The following is a 25,488-nucleotide window of genomic DNA, read 5'->3' as shown; positions in this document are numbered from 1 at the left end:
ATGGCAAATCTGTGACATGCAAAGCTGATAGATTGCATCTCATCATGCAACCAACCCATATGATACTACTCTCTTCAGTATCAGTTAGATTCCTTACTTATTCTTCAAAAGATTCCCTTCGGCCATTGGATGTATGACTGGTGGAGTTAGATTACATGATACTTTGAATAGTATTCCAGTTATATCATGGCATGTCCGCTTAATGTGGGAGGAAAGCCTGAAGTGATGCATGCCTAAGACATTTACCACTATGGTGAAACCCGCGAAGGGTATGGTGCTGACAGACCTAGATACATAATCAGGAGGAATATGGGTTCGAACCCATGCTAGGTTTCTGGCATGTCTAAGGATATTTGTTTGGTTGTTATTTTAACGCAGCACTGAGCAGTATTCCAGCTATATGACCGAGTTCTGTGTAAATATTCACCTCTGAAACAGACAATCCTGTGATTGACATAATGAGCACCGATCTAGGCAATTGGGATATGATGACATGCATCGACCAAGTCATCAAGCCTGACCATCCGATATCCGACCATCCTCCAAGGATGTAACTCAGCACAACAAATTATGGCACCTGAGTGAGTGAGTGAGTGAGTATGGTTTTACGCCGCTTTTAGCAATATTTCAGCAATATCACCGCGGGGGACACCAGAAATGGGCTTCACACATTGTACCCATGTCGGGAATCGAACCCGGGTCTTCGGCGTGACGAGCGAACGCTTTAACCACTAGGCTACCCGACCGCCCCTATGGCACCTGAGCTGACTACCTTAACTGAAGTGTTGAATGAAGTAAACAATATTCCAAAACTCTTGTGAAAATATTATTTATTTTCTTTGGTAACAGATAACATCACACACATTTATCACATAAAGGTTCACATATAGGAAGGTGGAAAAACATGTATACATGAAAACTGATTTTGTTTTGATTGTTTGTTGTTTAACGCCACACTCAGCAATATTCCAGCTATATGACGGCGGTCTGTAAATAATTGAGTCTGGACCAGACAATCCAGTGACTGACATCATGAGCATTGATCCACGCAATTGGGATCGATGACATGCATCAACCAAGTCAGCGAGCCTGTGAAAACTGAAAACTGTCAAGCTTGGTATTGTTCCCTACCATAATGATACAGCATCAAAAAGGTCTCTCTTATTTGACACAGTTAGTGAGTGCTTGTTTGTTGTTCAATGCCACACTCAGCAATATTTCAGCTATATGATGGCGGTCTGTAAATAATCGAGACTGGACCAGACAATCCAGTGATATGAGCATGCATCCACGCAATGGGGATACTATGACATGCATCAACTAAGTCAGCGAGCCTGACCAGCCGATCCCGTTAGTCGCCTCTTACGACAGCATAGTCGCCTTTACTGCAGGCATGGGTTGCTGAAGACCTATTCCACCCCGGATCTTCATGGGTCGAGTGAGTAAGTGAATTAGTTTGTGAGTTTGGTTTAACGCTGCTTTGAACAGTATTTAGTAATATGTCAGCTAAATGTGGGATGAAAGCCCTAAGTGATGCAGGTCGCAGACATTTATGTTGTGAAACCATGACTACGGGTATGATGCTGACAAACCTAGAAACATAAAGGGTGAAATGGGATTCAAACCCACAATCACAAGTTCCTGGCATTCCCAAGGGATGGAACCCTACACAGCCTCCTTAAACTGGGCCACCCATGCCTCACCAGTAGGACATAACTTGTACACCTTGCCACAGAACAGTGATGTCATCATATATTGCAATATTGATGTATTGGGGGTAAATGCTTTATTGTTGATGCTGTATCAATACAAATTAATGAACATCGATAAAAACATGAGGGTGTACCGAGATTCGAACCCACAATCACAGATTTCTGGCGGGGAAAACACACAGCTTCAGACTGATTTTATACCTGTGGGACAAATGACCCATTACCTTGGGGAATGATGACGCATGTTGCGTAGACAGTGTTCCCGTTTACCGGTAATTACCATTTTTTATAACGATAAAATTAGGTTTGGACCTGTTTTATAAAAATGTTTAAAATGTAAAATAATAATCAGTATGAATACCTATGGTACTCACACCAGTGATGTAAAGTATCAGTGCTAAAATCACAATAAACTATTTTTTAAAGCAGGAAGCCATCTAGGATTAGGATTCACGCTTCCAGGCAAGGGTGTTAACTGACTATAAAAGTCCAGTTTCCACCCATGCTCAACTATGCTGGTATTCCGGAATTGCATCTTGGCTGGTCTAATGAGTCTATGCATAGTCCAATTAAAATCGTGTAACGCACTAGACATCCTGTTCGTAAACAACTTGGATTTCAACATGCAGATTTCGGTCGACTCGGGATTTGCAAACCATTTTTTTTATCTAGGTGCTCAAGTGATTTGACACACTTCGCAGGGGTATGACCCGTTTTATTACAATATAGATCTTGATTATTGATCAGATCGTCTTGACTGGGTGACGCCATTTTGTTTGAAGCAAATGCAAGTAATATAAGAGATGGAATCTGATTGGTCAATAGGAGGGACATAACTCGTAACAGCCATTGCTGGCGCTACGAATGAGCCTAGAAGTTCAAGTGTAGCTCGGCCAGGGTGGAAACTGGACTTTTTAGTCAGTTAATGCCCTCGCCTTGGGAAGATGTCATGCTTCCTGAGCAAGCCATCTCGCTGGTAACAGAGTTTGTGAGTGATCACAATCACGGTTACTAAAATCAAGGATGTGGTGAGTTTAAAAAATAAAATGGGTATTTCAAGACTGTATAAGATTAATACTGTGAGATCTCATCATAAAAGAATTTGATTGGACAATGAATCTGTCCAGCTATCAGGACACCGCAAAGCTCCTGTGGTTGGGAGTACCCAAAAGTAGGTTGTTTTTAGGTGTACATGTTAGGGGCTGGAGTGAGCACAGAATGACTGAATATCCTTGTTCCCTGGCCAGCTCAGCCCGATCAGTGTCCACCAGATTGCTGCAGTACCGTCCTGCAAGGAACAACATCGATATCAACAATCACTCATTTGATGTTCAGAAAAACTCTTACCTTTCCCTTTCTGTAGCATAGCATAGCATAGCATAGCATAGCATAGCATAGCATAGCATAGCATAGCATAGCATAGCATAGCAAATAACAGTAGTTAGTTCTGTCTGGTCATAAACATTATAAACAGATATATTTTTCCAGAATTTAATTGCCCATACTTAAAGGTGCATATAACACACGAGTGCGTATTATACGCGAATAAATAAGTATTGTGTACATTGATCAATCGGAAAGGGTGCTAATTTGGATTGTTCACGAGCCAATATATTAGCAAATACCGCCGTGGGCGCTTATTAGAGCGGGGCGCTTATTACGTCAAATACGGTATTTGTTTTTTTAATGCTGCAAAGGGTTTCTGGGATAAAACTGGTCCCTAGCAACCTATGCTGGTCATAAGAGCGAACTTAATCAATTGGGTGGTCAGGTTCGGTGACTTGGTTAATGGTGTGCAATGTCATTGCTCATAATATCGATCTTTGGATTGTCTGGTCCTGACTCAATTACTACAGACCGCTGTCATATACTTGGAACATTGCCCAGTGTAGTGTTAAACAACAAACAAACAAACAAATATATGCTTCTTGTTTGTTTTTGTTCAACTGCTTTGTGTTGTCTTACTTTTATTGTGATTATTGTATTTTTAATATTTTTGTTCTAGTTAGGTTTTTGGTTTCATTTTGGTTTGTTGTTTTACGCCGCACTCAGCAATATTCCAGCTATATGACGGCGGTCTGTAAATAATCGAGTCTGGACCAGACAATCCAGTGATTTACATCACCAACATCGATCCAAACAATTGGGATCAGTGACATGCATCAATCAAGTCAGCGTACCTGACCACCCGAACGCGTTAGTCGCCTTTTACGACAAACATAGTCGCCTTTTATGGCAAGCATGGGTTGCTGAAGACCTATCCTACACCGGATCTTCACGGGTCTGTTCTAGTTAGGAAAAAGGTAGGTTGGTTGATGTGCGTCATGTTAAACAACAAAGAAAACCAGTAAATAAGTGAGTAGGGACCAGATATTATGAACATTGATCCACACTGCTGGGGTAAGAGGACACACAATCAAGTCTGACCACTCTATCAAGCAGAGGTTGCTGGAGGCCTGTTGTAACCAGGAATCACCACAGGGCAAACATCATTAATACATCAATGTAAAATAGACTCTCATTATTTTTAATAGTATATATTAGACAAGACTTTCATGACATGAATCCAGTGAAGCTAGCCCTACAAGTGTTTGTTTGTTTGTTTGTTTATTTCTTGTTTAACGCCGTACTCAGCAAAATTCCTGCTATATGACGGCAGTCTGTAAATAACTGAGTCTGGACCAGACAATCCAGTGATTGACATCATGTGCATCAATCTACGCAATTGGGATACAATGACATGCATCAATCAAGTCAGCGAGCCTGACCACCCAATCCTGTTAGTCGCCTCTTACGACAAGCATAGTCGCCTTTTACGACCAGCATGGTTTGCTGAAGACCTATTCAACCCCAGATCTTCACAGGTGCCCTACAGGTGCCCTACAAGTGCCTCACCTTGTTCCTCTAGAGCAATTTTAAACTCTGTCTGATCCGCTGCATGGCCGAGGGTAAGGAAATCCTGGAAATGAAGAATGCAACTTAGAAATTTGCCAATGTTTGTTTGTTGTTTAATGCCATACTCAGCAATATTCCAGCTACATAACAGCCAATATATAATCAATCATGACCAGACAATCTAGTGATTGATATTGTGAGCAACTATCAATGCTAGGGGGGTTGTGATGACACGGAATCAAACAAGTCACAGAGCCAGACCACTCGATCCATTTAGTCTCTTGTGACCAGCATAAAGTGTAAGAGGCGACAAATGGGATCGGGTGGTCAGATTCGCTGACTCGGTTGATGCATGTCATCATATCCCAATTGCGTGGATCAGTGCTCATGGTGTCAATCACAGGATTGTCTGGTTCAGACTCGATTATTTTTCAGACCGCCGTCATATAGCTTGAATATTGCTGAGTGTGGTGTTAATTACAGTGAGTGAGTGAGTGAGTATGGTTTTACGCCGCTTTAAGCAATATTCCAGCAATATCACGGCGGGGACACCAGAAATGGGCTTCACACATTGTACCCATGTCGGGAATCGAACCAGGATCTTTGGCGTGACAAGCGAATGCTTTAACCACTAGGCTACCCCACCGCCCCTGGTGTTAAACAACAACCAGACCTATTCTAACCAAAAGCCCAATGACCCCACCAACCTAAATCCACCACTGAGTTTGCAGATGTTATTACATTACTGAGGAGGTCAAGGTGCAGGGACAAACTTAAGGGCAACACATCAGCATTGAAACAACCGGAAGGGTACTGCCAGGGTATGAGGTAGCTGATATACTTGCCAGCCCTGACCAAAACCTGCCTGCCCACTATAATCATATGTTTCTCAGGATAAGCTAACGGGGTTTCTTTTTGGTTACATTTTATCATTCATCTTTACATGTGAATTAATGCTTATCATTGGGAAATATTTTGAATATTTTCACATATGAAATATAACCCGACCGTCGGGCAGGGGGATTTGAAAATCTGGCAGCCCGAGTTGTAATCAACCCGTCTCAGACAGTCGGGCAGGCAGGTATTTCGAACACTGGTACTGCACTCTAGTTTCCTAATACAGTGAACTATTTTATATCACAACATTCTGGCATGAGTTAGGGACAGCTTCAAACATTTTCAATGTTCCTCAGTACAGTCTCCATAGTCATACAATATCTTGATATGTCCCCCGTGTTATGGATTTTCAGACACTTAAGCTGAGGTGAGGTGAAATGGGGTTTAACGTCGCGTCCAAGATTATTGCACTTATATAGCGACATGCATGTACGTGTGTGCGTTTGTGTGGCTGCTTGTTCTAGTCCGGACTGATGCCGATTTATAGTGCTAGCTCACTGAGATACCATGTCGCAGTTTAACATGAATACCCCACTCAGACACAGTATACTGACTCCGAGCCGAACAATCCTTGTTTTAGCCCCTTAATGCCGAGCGCCAGACAGGGTAACAACAAGTACCATCTTTTAACGTCTTTTGGTATGACGCGGCCGGGGATCGAACCCCGGACCTTCTGCTCTCCGGGCGGACGCTCTACCACCAGACCACGGAGGCGGTCCAGACACTTAAGAAACATTTTTAGTTTTCTCGTTAATCACAAGAACAAACGTAAAACATCTCATTCACTTATAAAAGACAACTTGACCTTAAAATCAAGCCATCATCTGAGTATTTACAATGTCTGTGTTATAGCTGGAGAACTCATGATAAACATGGCCGTCCAAAAACATATGATGTCCGAAAGCATATGATCCAACATATCTATCAAACCTGTAACACTCTAGAAGTAGACTGACCGTGGCAACATGGCCAAGTGGTCTGCCCTGAATATTGTTAACAGTGTACACACTAACCTTGTAGGTGATATCAGCATCCAGAAAGCATTGGCTTCTGGGATATGTCAGGAGGTGTGTCTTCTGAATGCCACCATAGCAACAAGGGCAGATAACAAAGGCTGCGCTGTTGTTGAGGCACTGCTGTAGGACCATGTCAGTTGCAGATCCACAAGCATGGAGACACACACCAATGTCAAACTTCCCATGGAAGTAGTCAAGGTTGCACTGAAATTGAAAATGTTGATGAAAATCAAAGACCTCAATGTAAAGAAAGATTTCTGCAGACTTCAAATATCTCATATTTAGAAATGGTTTGATCAAAGTCAGTTTTTAATCAACCTCACTAAAAATACCTCAAGAAATCTCTGACATACTTCATATGAAGTGCTTCAGATTGCAAAGGGATCACAGCCTTGTTCCAAACAGCGATCTTAGTATGGTAATGATGACATTCGTAGTGCTCAGAGCTCTGTTACTATGTGACTACAGTAAACTAAGTATATAACGAACAGGCTTATAACAAACTGACGGATATAATGAACTGGTTTTTTTGGCCCCGTCCATTTGCTGTGAATTATGCTGTATATGTGCTCATAACGAACTACGGTTATTACAAACTAAATTTATTGGTCCCTTTAAGTTCGCTATAACAGTAGTTTACTGTATATTATACTGATTCAAAAGATGGTGGACAAGTTGGACATCACACATTGCATCTCCATTTCTGAGTGCTGAGGGTCCTCTAGCCCAACGTTTCCCAGGAGATTAGGAACATTTGTAGCATAGCCCTGGCAAAACGTATTTAGATACACATATTAAACAATCTGGCCATTCATACATTGAAGTTGAATCTTTATTTAAACCATATGAAAAATCAGAAGGAATGGGTGCATAGTCAGAAAGAAATGCGAACATTAGTGACTTGTAGTGTAACCATAGAGTTCTAGATAATTTTAGTCATGAAACAATATATCATGTGACTACCCACAGGTCCGGGTAGTCCCGTGGGTACCCTGGTCCTACTCAGTACCCACCCGACCCGGGTACCCGAGTTACCCGTCCCAGCCCTACCTCCTGCCCAACATTTCTCATGCCCACTGAACTAGAAGCATCGTTTTCACAGGTTATTGTTCACTTGACATGCTTATTGAATTGAATCTGAAGAGATGCTATGTGCAGACAACCTACAACACATTCCTTTCAATGCTGTTGAATGCCATACTCAGCAACATTCCAGCTATATGATGTAAGCCTGGAAATAATCAAGCCTGGACCAGACAAACTAGTGGTTTGTTTGTTGTTTAACGCCGCACTCAGCAATATGCCCACTATATGACTGCGGTCGGTAAATAATCGAGTCTGGACCAGACAATCCAGTGATTGATATCATGAGCATTGGTCCACGCAATTGGGATTGATTACATGCATCAACCAAGTCAGGGAGCCTGACCACCCGATCCCGATAGTCGCCTCTTACGACAAGCATAGTCGCTGACAAACCAGTGACTTATCATTAATAACAAACTATGCTATCAGGGCATGATGACACAAAGACCTTTATGACTAATCCATTTAGTCACCTTGCCCGGGATTTATTCTAGCCTGGAACCCCACCAGAGAACAATAATTTCTTCAAGGTGAGGTGAGGTGAAATAGGGTTTAAATGTTGCATTCAAGATTATTACATTTATACAGCGACGTGCATGCAGTGTGCTTGTGCTAGTCCGGACGTATGCCAGTTTTTTAGAGTTAGCGCACTGGGTAGTTTTAAAATGAATACCCCCTCAGACACAGTAAACAGACTCCTAGTAATATCGCCATGCAGTGTAAAATTTCATCAAATAAACAAATTTGGAAAAGACACATTTTTCACACTTGAATTGATGACAGTATCTGGCTAATACATACCTGATACATAATTACGTTCTTCAGTTTCAGAGCATCTATTCTGTTTATGGCTTTCATCAAAGATTCTTCCTTGTTTTCAATCAAATATACCTGATAATTGAAAACATACAAGAGTAAACTTCTATTTAGAACTGCATCCTGCAAAGGATCATAAATAGAGCAGAGTCTGGACATCTCTAGGTTCTACTACACTAAATCAGAATCAGTGGTTCAACAAGCAGTTTTCAAACCTTCAGTGCAGACTGAATCATCTGGCAGCTGTGATTGGATGGTTTTGTGTAAGATTTTAATGTTATTGAAATGTACATCCACCTAGTAAATAAAACTGACCAAGTTTTTCTGTATTTAGTGCTGTCTTTTTCAACATGACTTATGCTGAATGTGACCACAGATATTTCAAGCAAGTAATATTTGGTGCAGAACTTGGGGTTGTGTGTTTAGCTTCCTGTATTTGGAAAAGGAGCTGGCTAAGGCAGTTATTTTTTTGTTATTGTTGCTGCTCTAAGGTCAAACTGTGCACACACATACATGTAATTCTTGTTGAATGCTTAGCTATTTTAAAAAGAAATGTAACGTTACAGTAGAAGTCTATGGGAAAACATTTAGTTGCGGTAACCTCCAGGCACTGACACCTGGAGTAAGGGAGGTAACCCATTGTATTCCCTAATTTTCATGCAAGTCAGCATTGCAAATTTCCACATATTTCCAGTTAGGTCGGTTAGCATACAGTCACAACATCAAGAAAGTTTGCTATTTTGCTATTTCATGAATAGCATTTCTTAGACATCATTCCATTTCGCTCACAATTGTTATCTCCTTGGGAGACAAGGGGATGATTTGTGCCTACCTTGCACTCAGGTAGGAGATACGCCACAGCTAGGCCTAGATGACCCTGAAATAACATCAAATATTATGAGATTACATCCAGTGGAGCATTGTGAGTGAGTGAGTGAGTTAGGTTTAACCCCGCTTCTACAAAAACATTGCCAGTCATGTTGAGTCATCCCTTTACTACAGATGTCTACAATAACATCGCCAGCCATGTTGAACTATCCCTTCACTACAGAAGTCTACAATAACATCGCCAGCCATGTTGAACATACCCCTCCACTACAGAAGTCTACAATAACATCACCAGTCATGTTGAACTATCCCTTCACTACAGAAGTCTACAATAACATCACCAGTCAAGTTGAACATACCCCTTCACTACAGAAGTCTACAATAACATCACCAGTCAAGTTGAACATACCCCTTCACTACAGAAGTCTACAATAACATCACCAGTCATGTTGAACTATCCCTTCACTACAGAAGTCTACAATAACATCACCAGTCAAGTTGAACATACCCCTTCACTACAGAAGTCTACAATAACATCACCAGTCATGTTGAAGATACCCCTCCACTACAGAAGTCTACAATAACACCGCCAGCCATGTTGAACGTACCCCTCCACTACAGAAGTCTACAATAACATCGCCAGCCATGTTGAACATACCCCTCCACTACAGAAGTCTACAATTACATCGCCAGCCATGTTGAACATACCCCTCGACTACAGAAGTCTACAATAACATTGCCAGTCATGTTGAACTATCCCTCCACTACAGAAGCCTACAATAACATCGCCAGCCATGTTGAAGATACCCCTCCACTACAGAAGTCTACAATAACATCGCCAGCCATGTTGAACATACCCCTCCACTACAGAAGTCTACAATAACATCGCCAGTCATGTTGAAGATACCCCTCCACTACAGAAGTCTACAATAACATCGCCAGTCATGTTGAACATACCCCTCCACTACAGAAGCCTACAATAACATCGCCAGTCATGTTGAACATACCCGTCCACTACAGAAGTCTACAATAACATCGCCAGTCATGTTGAAGATACCCCTCCACTACAGAAGTCTACAATAACATCGCCAGTCATGTTGAACATACCCCTCCACTACAGAAGCCTACAATAACATCGCCAGTCATGTTGAACATACCCCTCCACTACAGAAGTCTACAATAACATCACCAGTCATGTTGAACATACCCCTCCACTACAGAAGTCTACAATAACATCACCAGTCCGGGCCATCGCCGTTACGGATGTCACCAAGTTCTCCAGCTGCTGGCACTTTCTGTCTGTCCTCTTGGCAGGAACTTGACCTGAAACACCACAGCATCCATTGTTGAAGTGAAGAGTGAGTGAGTATGGTCTTACGCTGCTGCTAGCAATATTCCAGCAATATCATGGTGAGGGACACCAGAAATGGGCTTCACACATTGTACCCATGCGGGAATCAAACCTGGGTCTTCGGCGTGACGAGTGAACGCTTTAACCACTAGGCTACCCCACCGCCCTTTGAAGTGAAGAAACCAAGCTTCAGCGACACTCTTGAATATCACATGAATTTATTATAACCAAAATATTTTAAAATGGAAAAATTTATGAAAAAAAAAGAATTTGTGCAGCATTTCATTCTTTCTTTTATCCAAAAGTCAAGTCATGGACTGAAGTAAAACATTAGTTTAAAAATGTTATTGTTCAGCAGGTGACGATTCTGGTGATGTTTGTGTTGTTTAACAACATACTCGGCAATATTCCAGCTTTATGACCTGTGATTAGGAGCAACTAACCAAATTGTGTGTGATGACTTGCAATAAAGAAATTCACCGAGACTAACCACACAATCCCAAGGTCAACTTGTATTACAAGTATAGGTTGGGGTCCTGTTCTAACCCAGAATACCTTCGTGGCAATGGTCAGGTGATTACAGTCCTGTGTTCCCTTAAGGTTCCAAATCTTCTAATGCACCTGACAATGTTGGATAAAGTGTCACTGAATTTTATAACTTCCTTTCAATTCAAATTAAACAGCACCAACCTTCTTTAGGGTGTACAGCAGAAGGCATAGTTTCCCAGTCCAGGGTCACATCACTGCCCCGCAGGTGCTCTCCAGTCTTGGGGACAATACCACTGGCCTGGAACACGATAAACACCATATGTTGCCTATTTGTACAGTACTAATTCACATCCTCAAGAATGAGTGAGTGAGTTGGGTTTAACGCCGCTTTTAACAGTATTCCAGTCATATCACGGCGTGTCAGCTTAATGTGGGAGGAAAGCCTGAAGTGATGCAGGTCTCAAACGTTTACCACTTTGGTGAAACCCACGAGCACAGGTATGGTGCTGACAAACCTAGAAACATAATCGGGGCAAACCGGGATTCGAACCCACAATCATAGGTTTCTGGCGTGCCCAAGGGACGCAACTCTGCACAGCGAATCGCGGCACCTTAGACGACATCCTCAAGAACATTGGGATGAAGTTATATAAAAGCACTGTACCCAAGAATGAGTGAGGGAGGGAGGGAGGGAGGAAAGACAACCACTGTGAGGAAAGAATAAACTGGCACATTTCAAGGATATTTATAACTTTGGGACAGCCCATGAACAATGCTGAGAAACACAAGATACGCCGCTTTTAGCAATATTCCAGCAATATCACGACAGGGGACACCGGAAATGGGCTTCACACATTGTATCCATGTTGGGAATCGAACCCGGGTCTTTTGCGTGACGAGCTAACACTTTAACCACTAGGCTACCCCACCGCCCCACAAGATAATAAGAGGGGTGAACCTGAACAAAAGCAGCTTTTAAGGGCACAGGGATAAACTCTGCACGGAGAAATGCAGCACCTAAAACCATTAGGCCACCTTCAAACCAAGCACACACACCTTAATCTTCCTCAGGGCTTGACTGACATCTGGTTTGTAGGCCTTGTGCTTGCTTCTACATCTCCGACTGAAACAGAAACATGGAAAATGAAGGAGCCAAAAGTGAGTGAGCTGGGGTTTCTGCCGCTTTAAACAGTATTCCAGTTCTATCACAGCATGTCGGTTTAATGGGGGAGGAAAGCTCTAAGTCATGTAGGTCTCAGACGATTACCATTTTGGTGACAGCACGGGTTTGGAGCTGACCAATCTAGAAACATACCTGGGCTCCTGGGATTTGAACACATGATCTGCACAGTGCATTACAGCCACCCATGCTGCCCAAGGTAGCAAGGAGTGAGTGAGTTTACTGCTGTTTTGTACGGGATTTAATGGCCTGTCAGCCTCATGTGGGAGGAGGTGAAATTGGGTTTAACGTTGCGTGAAAGATGATACCACTTATGGAGTGATGTGCATGCTAGTGTGTGTGTCTGCTTGTACTAGTCAGGACTAATGCCGATTTATAGTGCTAGTCCACGGAGATACCATGCCACAGTATAACATGAATACCCCACTCAGACACAGTATACCGACTCTGAGCCAACCAGTCCTTGTTTTAGCCCCTTAATGCCGAGCACCAGGCAGGATAACAAGTACCATCTTTTAACGTCATTTAGTATGACTTAGCCGGGGATTGAACCCTGGACCTTCCGCTCTCCCACTAGACTCATGTGGGAGGAACGTGATGCATGAAACCCATGAGCATGGGCTTGGTGAGGTGAGGTGAAATGGGGTTTAACGTCGCGTCCAAGATTATTGCACTTATAAAGCGACGTGCATGCACATGTGTGTGGCTGCTTGTACTAGTCCGAACTGATGCCGATTTATAGTGCTAGCTCACTGAGATACCATGCCGCAGTTTAACATGAATACCCCACTCAGACACAGTATCCTGACTCCGAGCCGACCAGTCCTTATTTTATCCCCTTAATGCCAAGCGCCAGACAGGGTAACAACAAGTACCATCTTTTAACATCTTTTGGTATGATGCGGCCTGGGATCGAACCCCGGACCTTCCGCTCTCCGGGCGGACGCTCTACCACTAGACCTCGGAGGCGGTCTCATGGGCTTGGTGCTGACAAACCAAGAAACATAATTATGGCAAACCTGGGATTTCTAACCCACGAGGATGCAAGGAGGTGACTTTGATGTCTGATGTTTCACATAAAAATAGTTTTTGTTTGTTGTTTAATGCCGCACACTTCCCATTGAGCCTGGGGTATTCGTGATTTTGAATAGGGCATGGATGCTCAAATGATTGAAAGTGCATAAAACAAGAGTTTGCCACTAACGTGGCTATATCCCCCACCCCTGTTGACATAATTAAATCTAAACAAACTCTAACCTTTTTTAACCGAGGTGGAACTTGTCATGGAAATTGTAAAAAAAGATGAGTTTGGAACCTAAGTCCATCTTGATGCCATGGAAACGTAAATAATAAACATTTCTAAAATCTCTCAATAGCAAAAGGCACCAGTTCAGCATGTACCTGACAGACCTGCAAAGTTTGATGAAAAAATATTGAACGGTTTCTGAGTTATGCTCCGGAAACGAACCCTACCCTCACAGAACCTAAGTCCATCTTGTTGCCATTGAAACGTAAAAAATTCTAAAATTTCTATATCCCCCGCCAACTTCATTGGGTGGAGGATAACAATTGAAAATATCAAAGATAATGTTTCTGCCATGTCAGTGTTGAGTGTTTGTTTGTGGGTTTGTTTATTTGCTGTTAAACGCTGCACTCAGTTATATGATGGTGGTCTGTAAATAATCGAGTTTGGACCAGACAAACCAGTGATTGACATCATGAGCATCGATCCACACAATTGGGATACAATGACATGCATCAACTAAGTCAGCGAGCCTGACCAACCAATCCTACAGGCAACTATGCTTGCCGTAAGAGGGGACTAATGGGATCAGGTGGTCAGGCTTGCTTCCTTGGTTGATGCATGTATTGTATCCAACAAACAAAAGCATAACAAATGGACATATTATTATATTAGAACAAATCTAATCATCTACCATATTTCACCTGAGTTCCATATCATCCTCGGTGACATCCTCCATGGTGGGCACAGACAGCATCACACCTGCTGACCTCACCTCTGTCAAGGCCTGGGCCAGGTCAGTGACCTTGAAGCACGTGTCCATCATCGTCTTGATTCCTTCCACTTTCATCATGTATCCTAACCACTCCATGACGCGTGGGAGTCTCTCAAACAGTTCACCACAGCTGAAGTTCAGAGCCTCCTAAAACATTAAGAGTCCAACCTCAACAATATGTGCAGAACTGAGACATTGTATCTGGCTAGTTAGAGTGACTTTTGCAGGTATTCGCGAAAATCCTATGATCCAGTTCAATGATATCTGTACTTTATCAGCTTGCTGACAGGGTTAACCTCTTTGATCATGTGGACAAGGCATCACACCTCGGATTAGAGAGTTTGAATCCCATCACTGTCTTAAAATTTTATGGCCGTTACATTACGACTACAACTGAGGACAAGTGAAAATTTACATTATCTTCTCGAGGCAAGGGCGTCAACTGACTAATGTTACAGTCCAGTTTCCACCCTTGCTACACTATGTCCCTCATATTGACCAATCAGATTCCATCTCTCATATCACTTGCATCTTCTTCAAACAAAATGATGGTGGCCCCTTGTCAAGATGATCTGATCGGCAAGATCCATCATCCAAGTCACTGAGCCTGACCACCTGATCCTCTCAGTCCTTAGTCACCTCTCATGACAAGCATAGGTTGCTGGGGTCCTATATTTCTTACCTGGAAGCCACGAGGATCCCAGCATATTTTAACCCTTTTTTGTTTGTTGTCGGCAATATTCCAGTTAAATGAAGGCAGTTACCAAGTAATTGAACCAGACAATCCAGTGATTGACAGCATGAGCGTCAATCTATGAGATATGAGGGGCAGTCGGGTAGCCTAGTGGGTAAAGCGTTCGCTTGTCATGCCGAAGACCCGGGTTCGATTCCTGACATGGGTACAATGTGTGAAGCCCATTTCTGGTGTCCTCCGCCGTGATATTGCTCGAATATTGCTAAAAGCGGCGTTAAACCGCCAGTTACAGCCTTTCAGCACCCAAATCGGCTTCCCACTTTATGTTCTAAACATTACATTCCTCTGCCACATACAATTATGGATAAGGGGTCATATGGCCCTCGGCCTCTCAGCTGGAGACTGCGGACAATCCTCAGGTCCAAGGCAGCATAACATATTAAAACAATTGAAATACAGATCTCACTTCTAAATTATGTCTATGTATATATATATATATATATATATATATGATGGCTATAGTGGCATGATCTCATGTCAGGTCAAGTCAGAGCCAAATATCACAAAATCATACAAATACATTTAGAAGCTGACTACAAACAACTTGTGTACCATATCGCAGTTCATTAGAGGTGAATATGTGTTATTGATGCATATTGTACATAAGGCTGCTACGGAACATCGCAGGACAACAGGTCTGTTGGCTACAAATTTAATAATAATGAAACAGTTACTGCTTAATAAGAATATATCCAGTCAAAGTGCATATCCTAATCAAATGACTTATATACATTAATCACGAAATAATGTTCCTTGTAACCATGTCAGTTTATAGAATAGTTACATTCACTATATATACAATAACAAAAAATGTATTTACAAAACGTAAGGTATACAAATTCAAGTGGACTCCCCTATTCCCGGGGAACAGTACATTGCAAATCAGCCAGATCCCGAGGGTGACAATCGAATGGAGGAGGGAACATGCCCCTACTGTTTTATCAAACCCTGTGTAGCCACCCACAACGGAACAGCCAGATGGATGGGACATGCGCTCCCTCCAAACCCTAATAACTGCACCATCAGAAGGGCTCTCTACTATAAATTCTTGAAAATAATTGACAACTGTAACGGGCGGAAAATACCAGAATATGTTCAAAAGAAGATCAGACTGGGTGATGGGGAGCATGTTGTCTTCCATCACAGACAAATAATGCCGGAATTTATGTTGACACTTGTGCGAACAAAATACCCAAATAGGATAAATGAGCCATATATGGGACACAGGTGGTGGCGAACTGACTTTGTTATTTTTCTCTTTGTGTATATATATATATATATATATATATATATATATATATATATATATATATATATATATATACACACACACACACACAAAGACATATAAATTATATTCTTTCTAAAACTGCAATTAATTTCTTCTAGGAAAATTAAAATTTTGTAAAGCATAACACAGTAATGAAACTCTTGGCATCATATAGCTGACTATGGCAATACAGTATCCTTATCAGACAAGTGATTGTGTTTTGTTTACATAAAGAGTGTAATTGCTCCTAAGAGGTCAAATGAGTGACTTGTGCTGTGTCTCAAAGTTGACAGGCCTTCCGTTCCCTCCTGGAGGAAGAAGTGGCGGTTTAAACCAAACTCACTCACTCACTATGAGATATGATGACATGCATCAAAAACGTCACAGGTCCTGACTTCCCAATCCACATAGTTGGCTCTTATGGCAAATTAGGCTGCTTGGGACAGAAATACACAGTGAAAGGTGTCTGGGATATTTCACCAAAATAGTGAGTGAGTGAGTTGGGTTTAACGCCGCTTTTAACAGTATTCCAGTTATATGGCGGCGTGTCAGCTTAATGTGGGAGGAAAACCCAAAGTGATGCAGGTCTCAGACGTTTACCACTTCGGTGAAACCCACGAGCACGGGTATGGTGCTGACAAACCTAGAAACATAATCGGGGCAAATCGGGATTTGAACCAACAATCATAGGTTTCTGGCATGCCCATGGACGCAACTCTGCACAGAGAATCACGGTGCCTTAGACGACTGGGCCACCCGTGCACCCTATCACCAAAAAAAGTCCCCGAGGAAGCATGTAAGACTTACTATGACATGATACAGGTAGACAAACAGCACAAGATCTGCCACGGTCATCTCTATCCCTTCGGAGTACAGGTGAAGCAACTCCACATCCAGATAGGTCAAGCTTTCTATACCCCTTATCAAGTCCTCGACAGAGTTATCTCCCTTCGCTGTAATCTGGGCACTTCCATTCTGAATAACTTTTTCACATTTATTTGATACAGTTTGCTTTTTGTCAGTCCCCTTATCTCCACTGAAATGTTTTACAAGTTTGAATGTTCTGTTTCCATGGGGAAACTTTTTTTCCTTTTCAAGCAGAAAACTGTTTGTTCTCAATTTACAAGTTTTTAGTATTTGATCTCGTGTTTTTTCATCATTCATTTCTTCTTTGACCTCCTTTAACACAGCTCTCCTCATCTTGTCATCATTATGAATTTTGGGAGGTTTGAGAAAATGAGCTTCAAGTTTCATCAGATCTTGAGGTAACTCTACTTCCAACTTCCCAGTGTCTGACACAAGTCTGCAAAAAATGCATGTAGACAAATGAAATAAGTGTTAAAAGTACAATATTTAGCTGACAGGCAAGCATACAAATTTAGTACATTAACAGAAAATTGGCATTAATATATGCATAAAAAAAAGGTATGTAGGCATAATCGCCTCCTTTGAAAGAATGTAATTTACAATATTTTAGCAATAGCCTGATTTAAAAAATAAAAGTTCTTGACTGGTTTACCCATAGTGTTAGTTTGATTGACATAAATATTGGATAAGTTTTGTTTGTCTATTGTTTAAAGCACCACTCAGCATTATTCCAGCTATATGACGGCGGTCTGTAAATAATCGCTTCTGGAACAGACAATCCAGTGATTAACATCATCTACGCAATTGTGATATGATGACATGCATCAAACCAAGTCAGCGAGCCTGACAACCTGATCCCATTAGTCGCCTCTTACGACAAGCATAAGCACCTCTTATGGCAAGCATGGGTTGCTGAAGACCTATTCTACCCAAGATCTTCACTGGTATTACCCACAGTGAAGAACAACAAATCTACATTTGTTGCGTGAAATACAGACAATACCAGGATAACTCATAGGAATATTCTTATCTTGCCACGATACACCAACCTGATTCTCATAATATGTCAAGCGTATATTTAAATATATCTGACATATCTGATTATCCCTATCAAACATTGAGTACTATACACTACCTTTTAAAAATCCTAAGGTATCTATTGAACAGTTATTGGAGGGTATTTTCTAGCACCACTCGGGGCAGCGTCTGAATATATCTTAAGTCATCTTTATTTTCAATGTTCACCTGGATTTTTTATAAGGCCAGACCAAATTTATTGATGAGTCTACAAAATCTTCTTTTTATGATACTTATGTTGCCAACATTTCAAACAAAGAAAACACAACTGAAACTAAATCAGGATACAGGTAGTAATGCACTTGTAATTTTTCCTAAAAAGGTCTTGAATTAAGGTTTATATAACAAAAATACTTCTAGGCAATGTTTTGCAATTATTGAAATGGGGTTTAACATCGCGTTCAAGATTATTGCACTTATATAGTGACGTGCATGCACGTGTGTGTGTGTGTGGCTGCTTGTACTAGTCGGGACTGATGCCTATTTATAGTGCTTGCACACTGAGATACCATGCCGCAGTTTAACATGAATACCCCATTCAGACACAGTATACTGACTCCGGGCAGACAAGTCCTTGTTTAAGCCCCTTAATGCCGAGCACCAGACAGGGTAACAAGAAGTACCATCTTTAAACATGACGTGAGACCCGGACTTTCCGCTCTCTGAGCAGACTCTCTACAACTAGACAATAGAGGCAGTCAAAAATATAATATGAAACTACAAGAAAAACCTAACACAAGAAAATGACTCAGTGATCTTTGATGTTCACCAGGTAACAGTTGCGATGTGCAACTCACTTATTCATACCTAAAATTGTGAATAAGCTGAGTCAGACTTTTGTTCAGCTCCACTTCACACAGCTTCGTCCAACCCGACACCTGGGATTATCAAAACATAATCTCACATCATCCAGAGCAATAAAATCAGGGTTAGAACTAAACTCAAATGTTTTACTAGCCCGGGTAAAGATAAAATGGCCTTGTAATGTTAAAACAATGGGGAAATTGCGAAATTTGTACTAGCCCGCAGGAATTTGTGCTAGCCCCGGCCTAGCGGGCTAGAGTTAATTTCTAACCCAGGAGCATTCCTCACCTCTGCACACATCCTCAGGCTTCCTTGTCTGAAACCCTGAAACACAAACATAGGGCCTATGTCACACAGTAGGAACAACGAACGAACGAACGAACGATTGAATGAATTTGGGTTTACGCCGCATTTAGCAATATTCCAGCAATTTCATGGCGGGAATGAATGAATGAATGCCTCTCTCAGCAATATTCTACCCATGTGGGGAATTGAACCCGGGCCTTCAGCAAGACAAGCGCACGTTTAAACCACTAGGCTACCCCACCACTGGCCTGTCCCACATTTTTGAAGACAGAATATTTTCACTTGAAATTGATCTTGAGGTACTATTTTGCAGTAGATATTATTGTTAATACATGTATATGGACCATTATTAGTTTAGCCAACCAGACAGAAACATATGTTACTTGACTCGACAAGTTGTGCAAATATCATCAACTGCTTTGGCATAATTCTGTACGACAGTGTCATGTAACAAATATTTTTGTGTATGAAATAACATTCTCAAAACACGAAATAGTGCCACAGAACCGTAGCTCAATTGGATTTGTAATCATCAGTTTAAAATGTAAACAATGACAGACACTTACTAAACTTGCTGTCAGCATTGATAATTAAACATTTGTTTGTTTGTTTGTTTGTTGTGTAACGCCGCACTCAGCAATATTCCAGCTATATAATGGAGGTCTGCAAATAATCGAGTCTGGACCAGACAATCCAGTGATTGACATCATGAGCATTGATCTATGCAATTGGGATATGATGACACGCATAAGCCAAGTCAGCGAGCCAGACCATCTGATCCCCGTTAGTCACCTCTTACAACAAGCAGTCGCCTTTTACGGCAAGCATGGGTTGCTGAAGACCTATTTTCCCAGGATCTTGATGGGCTTGAACAATGTCAAAATTATGAATATAACCAAAAAAAAAGGAACATATAAGTTGAGCCCCTCCACTAACTGTTCATATAGCCAAATTTAGTTATATTTTGAACCTAAGTGACTGAGTAATGGCCATAAATAGCTTAACTGTTTGATTGGCATTCTAGAAGTGGGTGAGTAAATTAGAAAAAAAATCAACTTTAAAGATAACAACTTCTTGTTTATTACTTTTTGCAACTTTCAACGGGGATTCTTTCACTCTTATCAAGCAAGCCAAACGATGTAAGAATCTAGGACAATATTCGCTAAATGCAATAAAGCAGACGTTGTTATCCATAAAGGTATATTTTCTAATAAGCTTTTTCAATTTGGCTGTGATAGTGGCCTATTGCAAATCGGATTCAAACCTCTTGGACATTTATTTCACGCATTGTTGGTGTGCACTTGTTACAGGCTTGGAGGAATTGCTATTTAAATACCTTAGTAAGTAACCCATAAAATAATACTCAGCAGTATTCCAGCTATACTGTAACTGTAATCGAGTCTGGACCAGACAATCCAGTGATTGACATCATGAACACCGATCCACACAATTGGGATCAATGACATGCTAAGATGCATCAACCAAGTCAGCGAGTCTGACCACCCGATCCCATTAGTTGCCTCTTACGACAAGCAAAGTCGCCTTATACGACAAGCATGGGTTGCTGAAGACCTATTCTACCCCGGATCTTCACGGGTCAACAGATAATGTTAATATTACAAAATATCCACACATATTTCTTGGTGAAGTCATAAAGATTAGAGACAACTTGCAATGAAATAAGCTCACATTGCTTTTCAGGCAAGGTCAGCTATTCATTCTATGCTATTCTATTCTAATTTGAATTTGTTCACCAAAGACAAAGAGAAAGTTTAACATGCTGTCTAAATACTTTTAATGAAGAATTCATTACCAGCAAATCCTTGAAGTACTTCGTGGGATTCGTTGCATCTGCCAACTTAACAAGATGTCGAACAGCACAACAAAGTCCTGATCTAACCATAGCTATTTGGGGATCAAATATCACAGGCAATTGGCAGTTCTGAATAATCAGGGGAAGTAACTCTGTCTCGGTGAAAGTGTGGTGGAGCTTCTGCACTGCATGCAGTGGTAATTCAATCTGTTCCTCCCTCTGTGCAGCTGCATCTTCAACAAATATAATGCGCACATCCACAGGTGCACAGTATTCCACAACAAACAACACTGCACTTGATGAAAGAGTCACCACACAACCACTGTCATTTTTCAGCCTGCCGCTCAAGTACACTTCCGCCACCATGTTGGGTATTTCTTGTTGTGATTGTGAACGTGTTTATCTCCCTTCACCTGCAACAATAGGAAGTCATTATTTTGATTATGGCGAGATTACCGACATCATTTCTGGCATAAACATCATTGCCCAAAGAAACATCCCAGATTGTGGTGATAATGTTGCTCTGGCAGAAGTATACTATACATATGGTACTCACATGTTCTACAGAGCTCAGACACACCAATCAAGATGTTCTACAAATACCACTTGGAACATGTGTCTCTGGAATATGCCTCAATACATTAGTTACAGACCCATGAAGATCTGGGGTGTAATAGGTCTTCAGCAACCCATACTTGTCGTAAGAGGCGACTCATGGGATTAGGTGGTCAGGCTAGCTGACTTGGTTGATGCATGTCATCGTATCCCAATTGCATGGATGGATGCTCATGATGTTAATCACTGGATTGTCTGGTCCAGACTCGATTAATTACAGACTGTCATACCATAGCTGAAATATATCTGAGTGCAGTGTTAAACAACAAACAAACAAAACATTAGTTACACTTAAAATGACACACAGGCAGGTGAAGGATTTCTTAATTTTTTTAACTTAAGTGTTTGATTTCACATTTTATTTTACCTTCCGTGTGTGTTTTCACTTGCAAATATCAGTCTGTGACATTAGTCACTAGTCAGAGTGAGTGAGTTTGGTTTCACCCAGCTTACAGCAATATTCCAGGAATATCACAGCTGGGGATACTAGAATTGGGCTTCAAATGCAAGCCTTCGGGGTGAAGCGCAAACACTTTCACCACAAGGCTACTCATCCACCTGAAGCCTGACACAAGTATAATTCAGTTGTGTCTAGTAAGCTCAGCTAATAAAAGTCCATACAATAAAATATACTAAAAATGATGCTATGTGCCATGTTTGGGGTAGAAGACATACAGTTTTAGGCACAGACTGCAATATACATAATTTTTAAAAATAAATGGAGGTATTTCTGAATGTTTCATAATTAAGGTCCATAATAATATTATGCTATATTCTTAATGTGACCTCATGACCCGCCACGCTGATGAGAGTCAGCCAAGTAATCACGCTTTGTGAACACTCCATCCCCATTCCCCATTTTAGGCATGATGTTTTTTAACAAATATTAAATTAACGTCATGGAATCAGTCAAAACCAGACTTTGACTCATCATGATCTGTCAATACTGGACCACATTTGCTCTCCACACCTTTTTATGTTGATTCATCATCAAGTGAAATCAGCCTCTTCTGAACAAAGGACCAATTCATCATGAAACTGACACTCCCCATTTTTCATGCATCTCACTTGCATGTCCTGAAAGCTGATTTCATCAATATGTTTCTGTCATGGGATTTGTTTGTTGTTTAACGCCGCACTCAGCAATATTCCAGCTCTATAACTGAGGTCTGTAAATAATTGAGTCTGGACCAGACAATCCAGTGATTGACATATTGAGCATCAATCCATGCAATTGGGAAACGATACACGCATCAACCAAGTCACCAAGCCTGACCACCCGATCCTGTTAGTCACCTCTTATGACAAGCATAGTCGCCTTTTACGGCAAGCATGGGATGCTGAAGACCTACTCTTACCCGGATCTTCATGGGTCTCTGTCATGGGAACTGCCCAAACAATTCCTTTAAAACTGACAAGGAAATGGAAATGTTTACCAAACCACTCCTGCTACTCATGTTGTACAAATACTTCAAGGGAGATTCTTCCTGGGAAGATCCGGGTTAAGATAGGCTTTCAGCATCCCATGCTTGTCAAAAGAGGTGACCATGCTTGTTGAAAGAGGCGAATAACGGGATCAAGTGGTCTGGCTCGCTGACTTGGTTGATGCATGTTATGGTATCACAATTGCGTGGACCGATGCTAATGATATCAATCACTGGATTGTCTGGTCCAGACTCGATTATTTACAGACCGCCATCACATAGCTCGAATAATGCTTTGTGGGCATCAAACAACAAACCAAAAGACAAATCAAAGGAGATTCAAATGTCACACTTTGGGCTTTCCTCCCACATTATTCTGATATGCTGTGATATACCGTATCTGATGTAATAAGCGACCCGCAGCGATATTTGCTAATATATTGGCTAGTGAACAATCTCCAGTAGCACACCTTCCGATTGATCAATGTACACCAGACTTATTTATTCGCGTATAATACGCAATCGTGTGCTATATGAACCCTTAATTATGGGCAGTTAAATTCTGGAAAAATATATCTGTCGTGTATTAACATTTCAGGCTGTCATCATAAACCACGAAAATCTTTCAACTCTGTTTTTTCACCAAAATAATATTCTAATAAGAACCCCTATTTCTAATTTTGAAAGCGCCTTGGGTGTTTATTTCGTCGACTATGGTAAGTGGAATACTGTGAAAAGCGGTGTTAAACCCAACTCACTCACTCAAATAATGTCACATGCACAGATCAAATGTGTCCAGAGGTTTTTTTCTCCAAAGTGAGTGATGAGTTGTTAATTATCTGCCTAGATTCCAAAATCTTAAATTTATGGAATACTGAGATATTATATTTTTTAAGAGTAAATTAAGGCTCTACATGCTTTTGTAAGCAAAACTTGTAGGTATTAATTTCCTTAATGCAGCAACCTGATAATAACTTTCCATCCTTCTAAAACAAGGATGAGGAGATTCCTGACAACAAATAGAACCTAATTTTAATCGCCTCACAAGATTAAATCATTTTCATTTTTGGCTTTTGTTGTACATCCTGAATTGTGAAAATAACATTAGGTAGGTTAGGCCTGTTTTTCAAGAAAACATTTCTTGAATTAATTGGTCACAATAATTTCAAGTTTGTTTGTTGTTAAATGCTGCAATAATAGTCTGTACAAAAATGACAAGTTAAAAAAGACACCTATCACTTCTCTCTACCCATCATGATGGAATGTTAGACCTACTTGACATCCATAACACAATATAGGCCTATTGCCTAAATCATTTACAATTTGTTACCTATGTGAATCTTGTGAACTTTCCAGTAATATCTAGACGAATGTCATTTATACATCACCCCACATTGAATTGGCGTTATATGCTTCTTGAGAATGGCCCAAATTTAATTCATATGCCATTTAATAATGTAATTTAGTTTAAATGGGAGTGGGGGTTCTGTTTTGGTAACTCTATAAGTTCTGATCATGCTAAATGTAGTGTAAACGCACACTGCATTTCCTCCATGTGTTTTCGACATGATCGCCATCATCCGCGACTGTGAGTCAAACTGGGCGAGTTATCATCATTCACTGCTGGGTCAGCATGTACATATCAAACACGTGCACGGCAAGATGAAAATAATAAAAGAGACACGTGTGCTCGCCTAATTATCGTGACATGCGAGATCGTGCTAAATACAGCGAGTGACATCACATTCAAAATACAAATTATGGCGCACCTGCTATCTGCATCGAGGCTGGGATAAATAAGCCCGATCTGTGAAACTACAAAATCTTTTTTCGCTGTGTTTGAGGTCACACAAGTGTTGATGAGCACCGTATTGACTTTGCAATGTACCAGACGGTGTTCCCCTTGTATTTATCGCTGAGTACACTTTCGCAAGAAATAGGGGTACCACGAACGGTGTTGTAAGTTTTGTAACAAATGTGTGGCTTCCGTTGCTGTTTCACTTATCGTTTTCATGTTTCTGAAAACATGCATAATGTACACGAATGCAAAAAAATCGTCTTCGGGTCTCGATTGAGCTACAAAGGTGAATGCAGCCCGTTTGTCAATATCTGTCACCCCTTAACAACAGTGGGTCAACCAAGCCGACTTTATGTCGCCAGTCATTCGTGACGTCATCATTTGTGGGCCACTCTACCGACACGCACGTGTTTACGTTTACGCATTAAAATAGTGCATTGATACAAATTGTTCTCTTTTGTGAGTCAGACAT

General features: G+C 41.1%; 1 protein-coding gene across 1 annotated transcript; it reads right to left on the bottom strand.

Annotated features, from left to right (window-relative positions):
- Nucleotides 1-1,424: 1,424 nt before the first annotated feature.
- Nucleotides 1,425-25,345, bottom strand: LOC124132678 (glutathione S-transferase C-terminal domain-containing protein-like). The gene is made up of 14 exons (XM_048387977.1): nucleotides 24,988-25,345; nucleotides 21,180-21,592; nucleotides 19,349-19,384; nucleotides 19,064-19,134; nucleotides 17,120-17,615; nucleotides 14,218-14,435; nucleotides 12,147-12,213; nucleotides 11,292-11,388; nucleotides 10,458-10,573; nucleotides 9,255-9,299; nucleotides 8,408-8,497; nucleotides 6,518-6,724; nucleotides 4,608-4,671; nucleotides 1,425-3,000 (listed from the first exon to the last, which is right to left on the bottom strand). Exons 2-14 carry the CDS (start codon nucleotides 21,543-21,545, stop codon nucleotides 2,843-2,845), a joined length of 2,031 nt encoding a protein of 676 aa, XP_048243934.1. The 5' UTR covers nucleotides 21,546-21,592; nucleotides 24,988-25,345; the 3' UTR covers nucleotides 1,425-2,842.
- Between the last annotated feature and the right edge of the window lie 143 nt (nucleotides 25,346-25,488).

This window comes from Haliotis rufescens, unplaced genomic scaffold (assembly GCF_023055435.1).
Source record: "Haliotis rufescens isolate VD_foot unplaced genomic scaffold, xgHalRufe1.0.p SCAF_7, whole genome shotgun sequence".
Lineage (NCBI taxonomy): Eukaryota > Metazoa > Mollusca > Gastropoda > Lepetellida > Haliotidae > Haliotis > Haliotis rufescens.
Note: the sequence above shows the minus strand (reverse complement) of the source record. Positions and strands in the feature narration are given on the sequence as shown.

Excerpts from the sequence above, each read along its gene's own strand:
- LOC124132678 (XM_048387977.1), bottom strand. The coding sequence starts at position 21,545 with ATGGTGGCGGAAGTGTACTTGAGCGGCAGGCTGAAAAATGACAGTGGT. Across the intron at positions 6,725-8,407 it reads AGAACGTAATTATGTATCAG|TGCAACCTTGACTACTTCCA; the intron begins GTATGTATTAGC and ends TTTCAATTTCAG. Across the intron at positions 3,001-4,607 it reads AATTGCTCTAGAGGAACAAG|GACGGTACTGCAGCAATCTG; the intron begins GTGAGGCACTTG and ends TGTTCCTTGCAG.